This window comes from Erinaceus europaeus, chromosome 4, assembly GCF_950295315.1.
Source record: "Erinaceus europaeus chromosome 4, mEriEur2.1, whole genome shotgun sequence".
Classification (NCBI taxonomy): Eukaryota; Metazoa; Chordata; class Mammalia; order Eulipotyphla; family Erinaceidae; genus Erinaceus; species Erinaceus europaeus.
The window spans coordinates 112,243,523-112,260,717 of record NC_080165.1 but is presented as its reverse complement, the minus strand read 5'-3'; the positions used below and the strand labels follow the sequence as shown (position 1 = coordinate 112,260,717).

Below are 17,195 nucleotides of genomic sequence, written 5' to 3'. Positions count from 1 at the left end.
TGGAGGTTGTCTTAAATAGGAAAAGAGAAATGTCCACACCTCCCTCTGGATATTTGACAACACAATATAGCACCACTATAAATATTTTGCGACTTTTTTTTTTTTTCATTTCTCAGAAGCTAGAGCAGGGTGGCAGACTGAATAATTTATGTACATTTCCTTAACCACTGCCAAGTTTCAAATGCCATATTTGGTGCTGTAGACAGAGCAATAAACAGCCACTCTTGTCTTCTTCTGTGGGGCTTGCAGTACAGTTAAGGAAGTAGGTTTTAAATGCTGAGTGAATCCAAAAGAGGATTACATTGAAGATAAGAAAGAATGGAAATACAAAACAGTGCTTTACACTATAGAACACACTAAGTGTAAAGGACATAAGTGTGGCCAGACAGATGGCACAGTGGATAGAGCATCCAAGTTACAAGCATGAAATTTTGAGTTCCAATCCTGGCATTGAATATGCTATAGTGATGCTTTGATTCTCTCTTTCTTTATTATTACTGGATAGCTAAACAAATATTCATTCTTTTCTCCCTCCTTCCCTTCCCTTCCTTCCTTCCTTCCTTCCTTCCTTCCTTCCTTCCTTCCTTCCTTCCTTCCTTCCTTCTTCCCTCTAGGGTTATCGCTGGGGCTCAGCGCCTATATCATGAATCCACTGCTCCTAGAGGCCATTTTTCTTCTTTCTCTCTCTCTCTCTTTCTTTCTCTTTTTCTATCTTTCTTTCTTTCTCTTTTTCTATCTATCTTTTTTCCTTTCTCTCTATCTCTTTCTTTCTTTCTGTTGGATAGGACAGAGAGAAATCAAGAGAAGAGGGGAATACGGGGGGGGGAGAGAAAGATAGAGGGTAGGGGGAGATAGAGATGGAGAAAGAGAGACACCTATAGACTTGCTTCACCACCCTCAAAGCTTTCTCCCTGCAGGTGGGGAGGGGACTGGAAGCTTGAACTTTGGCCTTTACGCACTGTAGAATGTGCACTTACCACTTGGCCCTGTTAATTCTCTATATTTCACATATAAGTGAAACCATTCTGTAGTTGCCCTTCACCTCCTTACTTGCTTCACTAAGCATAATGACCGCCAATTGCATCCACCTCATCACAAATGATACAATATCATCTTTTTTATTACTGAATAATATTCCATTGAGTATATGTCCATAACATTGTTATCCATCTATTGAAAGGCATTTTGGTTGTTTTCAAGTTTTTGCTATTGTGAATAAAGCTGCTATAAACATGGGGTGCACATATGCCTTAGAATTGGTCTTAATATATCTTTTGGGTCTATACCTAGTAGTGAAATTGCTGGGTCATAGGTATTTACATTTGCATTTGTTGAAGGATTCTCCATAATGGCTTCACCAATTTGCATTTCCACTAGCAGTGTGGTATAATTCCTCTCTGTAACACTTCTTTTCTTTTATTGATGGAGCCCATTCTCACAGGTGTGAGGTGGAATTTCAATGTGGTCTTAATTTGCATTTCTCTGGTGATGAGTGAATTGGAGCATTTCTATATATGTCTGTGGGCCATGTCTCTTCTTTAGAGAACTGTTTACTCATATCTTCTGCCCACTTTCTTTATTGAGCTGCTCCTTTTCTTCTTGTTGAGCTGTATGAGTTCTTTATAGATGTTTGATATCAACGGCTTGTCTGAAGTGTGGTGTACAAATATCTTTTCCTATTTGTTGGGTTTCCTGTTTATCTTTATTGAATTTTCTTTTTTAAAAATTTCTTTATTGGGGAATTAGTATTTTACATTTGACAGTAAATACAATAGTTTGTACATGCATAACATTTCCCAGTTTTCCATATAAAAATACAACCCCCACTAGGTCATCTGTCATCCTTCTTGGATCTGTTTTCTCCCCTCCCACCCACCCCAGAGTCTTTTACTTTGGTGTAATATACCAATTCCAGTTCAGGTTCTACTTGTGTTTTCTTTTCTGATCTTGTTTTTCATCTTCTGTCTGAGAGTGAGATCATCCCATATTCATCCTTCTGTTTCTGACTTATTTCATTTAACATGAATTTTTCAAGATCCATCCAAAATTGGCTGAAAATTGTGAAATCACCATTTTTTTATAGCTGAGTAGTATTCCATTGTGTATATATACCACAACTTGCTCAGCCACTCATCTGTTGTTGGACACCTGGGTTGCTTCTAGGTTTTGGCTATTACAAATTGTGCTGCCAAGAACATATGTGTACACAGATCTTTCTGGATGGGTGTGTTGGGTTCCTTAGGCTATATCCCTAGGAGAGGAATTGCAGGGTCATAGGGTAGGTTCATTTCTAGTCTTCTAAGAGTTCCCCAGACTGTTCTCCATAGAGGTTGGACCAATTGACATTCTCACCAGCAGAGCAGGAGGGTTCCTTTGACGCCACAACCTCTCCAGCATTTGTTGCTGTTACCTTTTCTGATGTATGACATTCTCACAGGAGTGAAGTGGTATCTCATTGTTGTCTTTATTTGCATTTCTCTGACATTCAGAGACTTGCACATTTTATCATGTGTTTCTCAGCCTTTTGGATCTCTTCTGTGGTGAATATTTTGTCCATATCCTCTCATTTTTGGAGGGTGTTATTTGTTGTCTTTTTGTTGAGTTTAGCAAGCTCTTTATATATGTTGGTTATTAGCCTCTTGTCTGATGGATGGCATGTAAAGACCTTCTCCCATTCTGTGAGGGGTCTCTTGGTTTGGGTAGTAGTTTCTTTAGGTTTGCAGAAGCTTTTTGATTTGATGTAGTCCCATAGGTTTATACTTGCTTAGGATTCATTGTAACTGTATTCATTTCATTGAAGATGCCTTTAAAATTTATGCAAAAAAGAGTTCCACCAGTATTTTCCTCTAAGTATCTGATTGTGGTCTAACATTCAAGTCCTTGATCCACTTGGAATTTACTTTTGTATTTGGTGAAATATAGTGGTTCAGTTTCATTCTTCTGCATGTTTCAACCCATTTATTCCAACACCATTTGCTGAAGAGACTCTGCTTTCCCCATTTAATAGTATGGGCACCTTTGTCAAAGATTAGATGTCCATAGGTGTGGGAGCTTACTTCTGGGCTCTCAATTCTATTCCACTGGTCAGTGTGTCTATTCATGTTCCAGTACCAAGCACTTTTGATGACAATGGCCCTATAATACAGTTTGAGATCTGGGAGTGTCTGGGAATTCTTTCTTCTCAAGATTGTTTTGGCAATTCTAGGTCTTTTCTGGTTCCAGATAAACATTTGGAGCATTTGTTCTATTCTCCTTAAAAAGTGTTGTTGGGGGTCTTGATGGGGATAGCACTAAATTTGTATATGGCTCTGGGTAGTATATTCATTTTGGTGATGTTAATTCTTCCAACCCATGAACATGGAATATCTTTCCACTTCTTTGTGTCTTTTTCAATTTCCTTGAGTAGTGACTCATAATTTTAAGCATATAAGTCTTTCACCTCTTTGGTTAGGTTTATTCCTAGATATTTTATTGTTTTTGTTGCTATAGTAAAAGGAATTGATTTCAAGATTTCAACAACTTCTAACTTAGTGTTTGCATATAGGAATGCTACTGACTTTTGAATGTTAATTTTGTAGCCTGACACCTTACTGTATTGCCTGATGATATCCAAAAGCTTCTTGCTGGATCCCTTAGGGTTTTCTATGTATACTATCATGTCATCTGCAAATAGGAAAAGTTTAACTTCTTCTCTTCCAATCTGTATCTCTTTAATTCCTTGCTCCTGCCTGATTGCTATGGCAAGAACTTCTAACACTATGTTTAATAGTAATGGTGATATTGGGCAGCCCTGTCTAGTTCCTGATCTGAGGGGAAATGCTTTTAGTTTTTCACCATTGAGTATGATGTTGGCTGTAGGTTTTCTATATATATAGACTCCACCATTTTGAGGAATTTCCCATTTATTCCCATTTTTGGTAGTGTTTTGATCATAAAGGGATGTTGTATTTTGTCAAAGGCTTTCTCTGCATCTATTGATTATGACCATGTAGTTTTTGGTCTTGCTTTTGTTGATGTGGTGGATCACGTTGATTGATTTATGTATAATAAACCAACTTTGCATGCCTGGGATAAACCCCACTTGGTCATGATGAATAATTTTTTTAATATACTGCTGTATCCAGTTGGCTAGATTTTTTTTCAATATTTTCTCATCTATGTTCATCAGAGATATTGGTCTGTAGTTTTCTTTTTTGGTTGTGTCCCTGTCTGCTTTTGGTATCAAAGTGATCTTGGCTTCATAGAAGGTGGAAGGGAGTATTCCAGTGTCTTCAATCTTCTGGAAGACTTTTAAAAGTAGAGGTATTAGTTCTTCTTTGAAAGTTTTGTAGAATTCATTTGTCAAAATATCTGATCCAGGACTTTTATTCTTGGGAAGGTTTTTTTTTTTTTTTTTTTTCCCACCACCCAATCTCCATATCCCACCCCCTCCCCCGATAGCTTTCCCATTCTCTATCCCTCTGGGAGCATGGACCCAGGGTCATTGAGGGTTGCAGAAGGTAGAAGGTCTGACTTCTGTAATTGCTTCCTCGCTGAACATGGGCGTTGACTGGTCGGTCCATACTCCCAGTCTGCCTCTCTCTTTCCCTAGTAGGATGGGTCTCTGGGGAAGCTGAGCTCCAGGACACATTGGTGGTGTCTTCAATCCAGGGAAGTCTGGCCGGCATCCTGATGACACCTGGAACCTGGTGACTAAAAAGAGAGTTAACATACAAAGCCAAACAAATTGTTGAGCAATCATGGACCCAAAGCTTGGAAAAGTGGAGAGGAAGTATTAGGGAGGTACTCACTGCAAACTCTAGTATACTTCTGCTTTCTTACTTTGGTACCATACTCTAAACTCAGTCAATTTCTGCTTTGCGTTTCTACTTCTTTTTTTTTTTACATGCATAACATTCCCCAGATTCCCATTTAGCAATACAACCCCCACTATTTCATTCATCATTTTTCATGGACCTGTATTCTCCCCACCCACCCACCCACCCCAGAGTCTTTTACTTTGGTGTAATACTCCAATTCCATTTCAGGTTCAACTTGTGTTTTCTATTCTAATCTTGTTTTTCAACTTCGGCCTGAGAGTGAGATCATCCCATATTCATCCTTCTGTTTCTGACTTATTTCACTCAACATAATTTTTTCAAGGTCCGATCCAAGATCGGCTGAAAACGGTGAAGTCACCATTTTTTACAGCTGAGTAGTATTCCATTGTGTATATATACCACAACTTGCTCAGCCACTCATCTGTTGTTGGACACCTGGGTTGCTTCCAGGTTTTGGCTATTACAAATTGTGCTGCCAAGAACATATGTGTACACAGATCTTTTTGGATGGATGTGTTGGGTTCCTTAGGATATATCCCCAGGAGGGGAATTGCAGGGTCATAGGGTAGGTCCATTTCTAGCCTTCTGAGAGTTCTCCAGACTGTTCTCCACAGAGGTTGGACCAATTGACATTCCCACCAGCAGTGCAGGAGGGTTCCTTTGACCCCACACCCTCTCCAGCATTTGCTGCTGTTACCTTTTCTGATGTGTGACATTCTCACAGGAGTGAAGTGATATCTCATTGTTGTCTTGATTTGCATTTCTCTGACAATCAGAGACTTGGAGCATTTTTTCATGTGTTTCTCGGCCTTTTGGATCTCTTCTGTGGTGAATATTCTGTCCAATTCCTCCCCCCATTTTTGGATGGGGTTATTTGTTGTCTTGTTGTTGAGTCTGGTAAGCTCTTTATATATGTTGGTTATTAAACTCTTATCTGATGTATGGCATGTAAAGATCTTCTCCCATTCTGTGAGGGGTCTCTTGATTTGGGTAGTGGTTTCTTTTGCTGTGAAGAAGCTTTTTAATTTGATGTAGTCCCATAGGTTTATACTTGCCTTAGTCTTCCTAGTAATTGGATTCGTTTCATTGAAAATGTCTTTAAAATTTATGCGGAAAAAAGTTCTTCCAATATTTTCCTCTAAGTATCTGATAGTTTCTGGTCTAACATCCAAGTCCTTGATCCACTTGGAATTTACTTTTGTATTTGGTGAAATACAGTGATTCAGCTTCATTCTTCTGCATGTTTCAACCCATTGTTTCCAACACCATTTGTTGAAGAGACTCTGCTTTCCCCATGTAATAGTCTGGGCCCCTTTGTCAAAGATTAGATGTCCATAGGTGTGGGGCCTCATTTCTGGGCTCTCAATTCTATTCCACTGGTCAGTGTGTCTGTTCATGTTCCAGTACCAAGCAGTTTTGATGACAATGGCCCTATAATATAGTTTGAGATCTGGCAGTGTGATGCCTCCGGTTCTGTTCTTTTTTCTCAAGATTGTTTTGGCAATTCTAGGTCTTTTGTGGTTCCAGATAAACATTTGTAGCATTTGTTCTATTCTCCTAAAAAATGTGCTTGGGATCTTGATGGGGATAGCATTAAATTTGTAGATGGCTCTGGGTAATATATTCATTTTGATGATGTTAATTCTTCCAACCCATGAGCATGGAATATCTTTCTATTTCTTTGTGTCTTTTTCAATTTCTTTGAGTAGTGACTCATAATTTTCAGTATACAAGTCTTTCACTTCTTTGGTTAGGTTTATTCCTAGATATTTTATTGTTTTTGTTGCTATAGAAAAAGGAACTGATTTCTGGATTTCAATTTCTTCTAACTTAGTGTTTGCATAGAGGAATGCCACTGACTTTTGAATGTTAATTTTATAACCTGACACATTACTGTATTGCCTGATGATTTCCAAAAACTTCTTGCTAGATTCCTTAGGTTTTTCCATGTATACTATCATGTCATCTGCAAATAAGGAGAGTTTGACTTCTTCTCTTCCAATCTGTATTCCTTCAATTCCTTGCTCCTGCCTGATTGCTATGGCAAGAACTTCTAACACTATGTTGAATAGTAATGGTGATAGTGGGCAGCCCTGTCTAGTACCTGATCTGAGGGGAAATGCTTCCAGTTTTTCACCATTGAGTATGATGTTGGCTGTAGGTTTGCTATATATAGACTCCACTATCTTCAGGAATTTTCCATCTATTCCTATTTTTTGTAGTGTTTTGATCATAAAGGGATGTTGTATTTTGTCAAAGGCTTTCTCTGCATCTATTGATATGACCATGTGGTTTTTGGTCTTGCTTTTGTTGATGTGGTGGATCACATTGATTGATTTACGTATATTAAACCAACGTTGCATGCCTGGGATAAACCCCACTTGGTCATGATGGACAATCTTTTTGATATACTGCTGTATCCGGTTGGCTAGAATTTTGTTCAATATTTTCGCATCTATGTTCATCAGAGATATTGGTCTGTAGTTTTATTTTTTGGTTGTGTCCCTGTCTGCTTTTGGTATCAGGGTGATGTTGGCTTCATAGAAGCTGGCAGGGAGTATTCCAGTGTCTTCAATCTTCTGGAAGACTTTTAAAAGTAGAGGTATTAGTTCTTCTTTGAAAGTTTTGTAGAATTCATTTGTAAAACCATCTGGTCCAGGACTTTTATTTTTGGGAAGATTTTTGATAACTGTTTCAATTTCATTAGCTGTGATGGGCCTGTTCATGTTATCCACTTCCTCTTTACTTAGTTTTGGAAGTTGGTAGGTATCTAGGAAATCATTCATTTCTTCTAGGTTCTCTAACTTGGTGGCATATAGTTGTTCATAGAAGCCTCGCATGATATGTTGAATTTCTGCAGTGTCTGTTGTGATATCTCCTCTTTCATTTACTATCCGATTTATTTGGGTCTTCTCCCTTTTTTGTTTTGTGAGTCTGGCTAAAGGTTTGTCGATTTTGTTTACTCTTTCTAAGAACCAACATTTACTTTCATTGATCTTTTGTATGGTTTTCCTATTCTCAATGTTATTTATTTCTGCCCTAACTTTAGTAATTTCTGTCCTTCTGGTTGCTTTAGGGTTCCTTTGTTGTTTCTTCTAGGTCTTTAAGATGTGCAATCAGGCTGTTTATTTGTGCCTTTTCTTGTTTCCTAATGTGTGCTTGTATAGCTATGAACTTCCCTCTTAGGACTGCTTTAGCTGTGTCCCAAATATTTTGATAGCTTGTGTCTTCATTTTCATTGAACTCTCGAAACATTTTGATTTCTTCCTTGATTTCCTCTTTGACCCAGAAGTTGTTAAGAAGTGTACTGTTGAGCTTCCACATTTTGGGACTGTTACTAATCTTTTGTTGATTGTTAAGTGTTAGTTTAATTCCACTGTGGTCTGAGAAGATGCTTGGGATGATTTCAGTGCTCTTGAATAGGCTGATGCTGTCTTTGTGGCCTAACATATGGTCTATCCTTGAGAATGATCCATGTGGATTTGAGTAAAATGTGTATTCCAGTTTCTTGGGATGAATGACTCTGAAAATGTCCAATAGTTCTAGTTTATCTATCTCTTCATTTAGCTCCCTTATGTCTTTACTGATTTTCTGCCTGGATGATCTGTCAAGTTGAGATAGTGGGGTGTTGAAGTCCCCTACTATGATTGTGTTACTGTTAATATATTGCTGTAGCTCTTTCAGTAGAAGTTTGATGTATTTAGATGGCTTCTCATAGGGTGCATAGATATTAATAATTGTTAAGTCCTCTTGATTGACTGATCCTCTGAGCATTAAGTAATGTCCATTCCTATCTTTTTTAATCTTATGTATTTTAAAGTCTATCATGTCAGATATGAGAATAGCTGTTCCTGCCCTTTTTTGTGGGCCATTGGCTTGAATGATAGTTTTCCATCCTTTCACTTTAAGTCTGTGTTTGTCTTGTTGCGTTAGGTGAGTTTCCTGTAGACAACATATTGTTGGGTTGTGTTTTCTGATCCATCTTCCTACTCTGTGTCTTTTAATAGGTGAATTCAGGCCATTCACATTTATTGATATCAAAGATTGAAGATATTTTAACGCCATTCTTGTAGAGTTTTAGAGTGTTTTGATATATGTTCTATTTGTGGTGGTCTGGTTGTTTATAGGAAACCTTTCAGAACTTCTTTCAAGGCAGGCTTGGTGATGGTTGCTTCCTTCAACTGTTGCTTGTCTGAGAAGGTTTTGATGCTTCCATCTAGTCTGAATGACAATCTAGCAGGATATAGTATTCTTGGCTGAAAGCCTTTCTCATTGAGCACTCGATAGATATCTTGCCATTCTCTTCTGGCCTGTAGTGTTTGTATGGAGAAGTCCGCTGCTAATCTTATGGGTTTTCCTTTGTAGGTGACTCTTTGTTTTTCTCTTGCAGCCTTGAGGATCCTTTCTTTATCCTTATTCCTTTCCAATCTAAGTATGACATGTCTTGGTGTCTTTAGGTCTGGGTTAATTCTGTTTGGGACCCTCTGGGCTTCTTGAATCTTTATGTCTTTGGTGTTGTCTAGACTAGAGAAATTTTCAGCTATTATGGCCTGGAGAATGCTTTCTTCCTCCCCTTCTCTTTCTTCCTCTGGTAAGCCAATAATGCGTATATTGTTTCTTTTGAAGTCATCCCATAGGACTCTGTTGTTGTTTTCAGCATCTCTTAATCTCTTTTTGAGATCTCTTACTTCTTTTTTAGTTGTCTCTAATTCATCCTCAATCTTGCTAATTATGTCTTCAGCCTCATTGATTCTATTCTCTCTGCCCTCTACTGCTTTCTTGAGTTCATCTATTTTGTTGCCCTGCTCTGATACTGTTTTAGCTTGTTCAGCCAGTTGCCTTCTTAGCTCAGCAATTTCAGCTTTCAGCTCTCTAATAACCATGCGATTATTAGAATTTTCTTCCATATTCTCATTTGTTGTTCCTGCAGTTCTGATTACAATTTTTTCAAATTCTTTACTCACTCCTGTTATTATTTCCTTAGCTAATGTTTGGATGTTGAACTCGTTGTTTTGTGCTTCGCCCTCTGGAGGACTTTTAGCTGGACTCTTGTCCTGGTTCGAGTCTCCATTATTTTTTCTTGTTGTTTTAACCATTTTATATAAGTTAACAGTTTTTTCAATCCCTGAGTTGGAGTTCAGTGGTGTAAAAGCCTTTTTTTTTTTCCCCTGTAGGCTATGGTAGCCTGAGGGCTTTTAAACTATCAATAGGCTTCTTGGCTTAATCAATGACTCCTGACCAAGAGATAAAGCAGGTTGTGGCAGAGATAATCCAGTGGTTATGCAAAGAGACTTTCACAGCCCTTCAGCTATGCCACCGAGGTATAGGTCTTCTCCCGAGTTTCCCGGTTAGATCTCTGTGCCCTGGTGTCCCTCCCTGTTGCTGCTCCAGATTCTGAGGGTAGTAGCAATGGAGACTCAGAGTTGTACTTGGTGAGTCTCTGGGGAGTCCTTTCCTCCCTTCAGCTGTCCCCTTGTTGGTGGAGCAGACTGGAGGTGGTGTCTCCACTGACAAACTGTCGAACTGTTAGCAGTCACTTAATCTCTCCTTAGGCCCCTCTCTCCTCTCTGTCACCAGCCACGCGTGTTTGTACTCACGGGTGATTTACTGGGTTTCTGTGGTCATTCTAGTCCTGTCTTGTTTCGGTCTGGGTGGTCTCCTTTGGTATTCCTAGTTGATCCGGGAGAGGAGAGGAGAGGAGAGAAAGCGATCTGCTGCTCGTAGCTCCGCCTCCGGAACTCTTGTTATCGGGAAGGTTTTTGATAACTGTTTCAATTTTATTAGCTGTGTTGGGCTTGTTGTGTTCTTAGCTCAGCTATTTCAGCTTTCAGTTCTCAAATAACCTTGAGATAATTAGTGTTTTCTTCCAGAGTCTCATTAGTTGTTTCTGCATTTCTGATGACAATTCTTTCAAACTCTTTACTCACTCCTGTGATTACTTCCTTATCTAGTGTCTGGATGTTGATCTCATTATTTTGTGCTTCACCCTTTGGTGGGCTTTTAGCTGGACTCTTGTCCTGGTTTGTTTCTCCATTATTTCTTCTTGTTGGTTTAACCATTTTATATATTATGTTATGAGGTCCCTCTCTCATTACTTTTCAAATTATTGATCACTATTGCCTGGATTGACTTGTGTCTAAGTAAAGTAATTAAAGGGTTCACAGTGGTAGAAGTTAACACTTGTTTCAATAGTATTTTAATCCTTGAGTTGGAGCTCAGTGGTTTAAAAACCTCTTTTTTTTTTCTGTAGACTATGGGAGCCTGAGGGCTTTTAAACTATAAGTAGGCTTCTTAGCTTAATCACTGACTCCTGACCAAGAGATAAAGCAGGATGTGGCAGAGATAATCCAGTGGTTGTGCAAAGAGACTTTCACAGCCCCACTGCTATGCCACTGAGGTATAGATCTTCTCCTGAGTTTCCTGGTTAGTTCTCTGTCCCCTGGTGTCAGCACAGGGCCTCCCTGTCGCTGCTCCAGATTCTGAGGGCAGTAGCAATGGAGACTCAGAGTTGTACTTGGTGAGTCTCAGAGGAGTCTGCTCCTCCCTTCAGCTGTCCCCTTGTTGGTGAAACAGACTGGAGGTGGTGTCTGAAGTGATAAACTGCTGGACTATTACCAGCCACTTAATCTCTCCCTAGGCTCCTCTCTGTCCACCAGCCACACATGTTTGCACTCACTGGTGATTTGGTGGGTTCCTGAAGTTGTTCTAGTGCTGTCTTGTTTTGGTCCCAGGTGGTATCCTTTAGTATTCCTAGTTGATCTGGTAGAGATGAGGAGAGGAGAGAAACACATCTGCTGCTGCTCGTAGCCCCGCCTCCAGAAGTCCAGAATTTTCTTTTGATGTCTAGAAGCTTTTTCATTTGATATAGTCCCATTTGTTCATTCTCGTTTATGTTTCCCTTGCCCGTGGGGTGGAGTCTCCAAATACATCGTTAATGTTAAGGTCCTGAAATGTTTCACCAATGTATTCCTCTATGTATTTTATAGCTTCTGGTCAAATATCCTTATCTTTGGTCTATTTTAAGTTAATTTTAGTGCCCACCTCCTTACTGTAAAAAAAAATATCAAAAGTTTCTTTTATTTTTATGGAACAGAGACCAAAGCACCATGCCACCACTTATGATACTGTATTTGTTTTTGTTTTTCTTGCTACTGTGTGGTGTCAAGATAAAGCAGGGACTCTGTCACTCAAGGCAAGCACTCCACTAAGACATTTCCATGGCTCTATTTTCTATTTTTTTCTACTTTTTTGTACCCATATTACTGTGTCTAAATTAGGATACACATATAAATTTTTTATATTATTTATTTTAGTTTTGAGGGAGACAGAGAAAAATTGAGTGGGAAAGGGGAGATAGGGAAGAACAGAGAAAGTAGATACCTGCCGACCAGCTCCACTGCTCATGAAATAGCCTCCCTGCAGGTGCGGACCAGGGATTTGAGCCTATTTGGTCCCACCTATAATTAAAAAACACATATATCTTTGTACCTCTTCAATCATCCTTCTTAATTTCATAACCTACACCCAACTTTGCTTTCTCATTCACTAAAGACTTTAGCCCATTAAATACCAGTCATTATTCTGTGTGACATCCATGTGAAAATCCACTAAATAGATACTCACCATGACATAAAGTGTGTGTGTGTGTGTGTGTGTGTGTGTGTGTGTGTGGTGTCATTAAATGAAACAGAGGGGTTACACATCCAATTAAAAAAAAAAAAAGGACCCCTGGTAATTCTACTTGCCCTCTTTGAGCCACCTGTTCATGCTGGTTTCCCAGTCATTTTCATTTAAATTTAAACAGTTTCTTTTTTACTTCTTATCAGAATTTCAGAGCAAAGAATTAAGTTCAAGTCTCATTTTACTAAGCCTTGTTATTTTTGCCAAGTACACATTGTACCTTCAGGAGCATGCTGCAAAGCATTATTATGAATTATTTAAATGGAGACATCCTTGTCACAACAAATGAGCAAAGAACAGTTTGTTCATTGTCTCCCTACATGTTGTTATTTCTCTTCATGGATTTCTTACTTTGCAGTAAAATGCAATGAGCCACGATGTTATTACTGCAAACTAGTTCTGCTGCTCACCGTAGTGACTTTTTTTTTCTTACATGACTGAAGAATTTTTCTTCCTTCTTGCTTGTAATTCATTATAATTGATTATAATTCATTATACTTGAATGTATCTTGGTAGTGGCAGAGACTAAGAAAAATATAAAACATATATATAATTGAGGTTTACTTTAAGCATAACTTGGATCTACTACTTCCTCCTTCTGTTTATTTCTCTAGCATGGAAAGGAGATGAGGACTACAATTCAATTTAAATCTAGTTATACTAATTGGTTAGATATGCAGTATTGGGAAAAAGTATGAGCTTATAAAGGTAGTATGGCAATATTGTTATTACACCATAGATAGGTTTATTTTAGATTCTTTCTCCATATGGAGTCTAGATATTTGATCATTCATTTTCCCCTGTAGAATGGGCTAATGAGAATAGAAATAGTACTTCCAAAAAAAAAAATCTAGTCTTTATGTTATTTAGGATTATATTCTTTTTTATAAGTAAAATACTTGAGAAAGAATAGTGACCAATATTTATACTGTAGTGTTAGTCAGCTGTAGCTGCTAATGTTCTGAAATAAACTTCTATGTCTTTTTTCAGGTTTGTCCAGGATTGGTTTTCAGAAAGGATCCAAGTGACCAAAGTGGATTTCTCTACAGTGTTACCACGCTTCATTTCTCTGTATATCTTTTCCTTTCTGAATCCAAAAGATCTGTGTGTAGCTGCACAAGTCAGCTGGCCCTGGAAGTTTCTTACTGAACAGGTTTTATTTATTTATTTATTTATTTATTTATTTATTTATTTATTTAATAATGATTGAAAAGACTGTAGGATAAGAGAGGTATAGTTCTCACCACCAGAGTTCTGATCCCATCCCCTCCATTGGAAGCTTTCTTATTTTTTATTCCTCAAGGAATATGGACTCAGGAACATTATAGGGTGCAAAAGGTAGGAGGTTTAACTTCTGTAATTGCTTCTCTGCTGGACGTGGGTGTTGACAGGTTGATAAATATCCCCAGCCTGCTTCTATCTTTCCCTAGTGGGGTAGGGCTCTGGAGAAGTGGGGTTGCAGGACACATTGGTGAGGTCATCTGCACAGGGGAGTCAGGTTGGCACCATGGCTGCATCTGCAACTTGGTGACTGAAAATTATTAAGATATAAAGCAGAAAGGTGGAGGGTAGATAGCATATTGGTTAGGCAAAGAGACTCACATACCCAAGGCTCCTAAGTTCCAGGTTCAATCCCCCACACCACCATGAGCCAGAGCTGAGCAGTGCTCTGGTAAAACAAAAACAAACAAAACTATATATATCAGAACAAAATTTTTAATAATTAGGAACCTAAAGGTAAGAATATAGGAGATGAGAATTGGGGTTTTCCTGTTGGAAGGAGCTAGGATGTCTATTTAAGTATATTCCAAAAGGCCCATGACTTTACTAATTTTTGACTGAGTCCAACAGCTAACATGCAGGTGGGCTAGGAGTATTGTCTGAGGATTAGTGTCAGAGTTGGAAATAGGACTAGAAAGCTGAACCAGGGAAGAGAGTAGCTCCCAAATATGGGAAAAATACGTAAATACAGTTAACTGTAAACTCCATCTATCAGTCTGATCTGGGGCCCATATTCAGCACAGGAGTATGTGTAACTTCTGCATCCCTGTCAGTCTGAACTCTCATTCTTTGGTCATAGCTAGGAACATTCTAGGCTGCATTCATTTCAGGACCAGACTTCCTCTAGTGGAAGAACATGTTGACCCAGTCTCTCTTCAGAGAATGGGGCAGTCCCTACCATTGTTGTTACGCATTGAGGGCAATGTCCTGTAGAGGCCCACAAGAGGGTTTATGATGTTCCTGATGGAGATGACCAGTGATGGTTGAGAGAGGGATCTGTTAGAGGTCTAGGTCCATCATATCTATGTGGGAATCCCAGGACTCCATGACTAGGGCCCTGATGATGGGGTGGCCTGGTAGTGATCAAAAGGGCTATCATTAAAGTATGTCAGTCTCTTGCCCTTATCTAGCCTCTGTAGTCCTTACTTTATCTGGCACAGTTGGACTTAGAGTAATTGAGGAAAGTGAAATAGGGAGTAGTTGAGGAGGGTATCTAGGTCTAAGTAGAAACGATTTGATTAAGTATTTTATGGTGTCATTTTTCAGGTCTTCCTACTTGCTTGCTGCACTTAATTGAGTCACTGTAGACTACTGTGCACTTTCACTTTAAAGTATATATTTTCCCCTAACTTATGGATACAGCATGTACACCAGAGTGTACATCTTCTCCTGAGTTTCCTGGTCAGTTCTCTGTTCCCAGATGTCAGCAAAGGGCCTTCTCTGCTGCTCCAGCCTCTGAGGGCAGTAGAAACGGAGACTCACAGTTGCATTTGGTGAGTCTTAGGGGAGTCTTCTCCTCCATTCAGCTGTCTTTTTGTTGGTAAAAAAGACTGGAGGTGGTGCCTCAACTGGTAAACTGCCAGACTGTTACCAGCTGCTCAATCTTTCCTTGGGCTCATCTCTGTCTATGAGCCACATGTGTTTGCACTCACCAGTGATTTGGTGGGTTCCTAAAGTCGTTCTAGTCCTGCCTTGTCGAGATCCCAGGTGATCTCCTTTGGTATTCCTAGTTGACCCCAGCAGCATTAATTTAGAAGCAATTATTGGCTCCAAATTACTCCACCAAGCTATTTAGATAACATAAATCTTGTATCTTAATGCTCTTCAGCCAACAAGTTACAGATGCTACTGTGATGCCAACCTAACTCCCCTAGGCAGATGACCTGACCTATGTGTCCTGGAACCCCACCTCTCCAGAGCTTTAGGGAAAGATGGAAGTAGGCTGGGGATATGGATCAACGGTCAACATCCAAGTCCCACAGAGAAGCAAATGAAGCCAGACCTCCTACTTTCTACATCCCATAAAGATCTTTGGTCCATACTCCTAAAGGATAAAGATCAGGAAAATTCTGAATGGAGGGGCAGGGATATGGAACTTTGGTGGTGGGAACTATACGAAATTGAACCCCTCTTTTTAAAATCTTTTTATTTATAAACAGGAAGCATTGACAAAGCCATAGGATAAGAGGGCCCTCTTATACCACAATCTTGTCAATTATTAATAAATCACTAAATTTTTACAGAATATATAAATACATTTAATATTTAGTATTTATGTTTTTATAAATATACAAATACATAAAAAGAAAAAAATAAAGAGAAGCAACATTCATAAGATCAAGCAAACAAAAACCAGATCACTAATATTCTATCAGAGAATGGATTATTTCATAGTTCATTTCAATCTTAAGATAGTTTAAAATCTGGTGTGATTACTAATACTTTTCCCCTCAGTAGACTTGGAATTTCGGTTGTCTCCTCTCTCCTGTGAGAATGCCTCAAATTCTCCATTGCTTCTAAGCCTTTTTAGTCATAATATTCTGCACTGTTTCCTCAACCTAAGCTTTACTTTGGAAGAGTTAAATATCAGAAAACAAAAACAAAATATTAGGATTATCACTCTGGTTTATTTCTACTCTTTGTCTTGGTTGTGTAAGTCTTTATGTTACTGGTCAATCTGTAATGTCTTCTAATACTATACTTTATAATATTTTATCTAGATATCTTGCTAGTTTGAACTATATGAATCTTTCTGTTCAAAACTCATCACACAGATCAAATTTGATATGACTCAGAGTTGTTCTTAGGGTTGAGGTATAGCTCAGCTGGTAAAGCCATCATCTTATCATGAATGAGGTTTGAGTATGGACACCACATGAGAATAGTACAACATTTGATGGTAGAAAAGTGTGGTATCTCCCTTCCATCTGAAAGGAAAACATTAGTCACATCTGGGGAAATAGCTCAACTGGTAGAGCATTGGGCTTTCATACCTAAGGTTCCTGGTATAGTCCCTGGCACTGCATGTACTGGGGTGGTGCTCTCTTTCCTTCTTCTTCTCTTGCCTCATATCAATTTTTCTCTCATATGTAATAAAAAATTATAAAGGTTAAAAAATAAGTCCACTACAGAAGCAGTAGAATTTTGTATGCATAATGCCCTGGAACCTCAAAGAAAGAAAAGGAAAACATAATAAAGCCTTGTTCTCAATGGTAAAAGTTGATCTGAAACAAACTACTGCTTCACTGCTACAAACAGAATTCTTAGAATCTAGGGTTAAGGGAACCAAATGCTATGGGTGCATTGGTTAAATGTACAAAGATGACTAGTAAATATTCATCAAATAATGTTTTCCAGAGAGCCGGGTGGTGATGCACTGGGTTAAGCCACATAGTAGAAAGCTTAAGAACCCAT

General features: G+C 38.7%; 1 protein-coding gene across 1 annotated transcript in view; it reads left to right on the top strand.

Moving 5' to 3' along the window:
• ECT2L (epithelial cell transforming 2 like) overlaps positions 1 to 17,195 on the top strand; it is a 116,326-nt gene that overhangs the window by 37,289 nt on the left and 61,842 nt on the right. Inside the window, exon 4 of the mRNA XM_060190376.1 lies at positions 13,491 to 13,653. Coding sequence (XP_060046359.1) covers positions 13,491 to 13,653 — 163 coding nt within the window. The remainder of the gene's footprint in view (positions 1 to 13,490; positions 13,654 to 17,195) is intronic.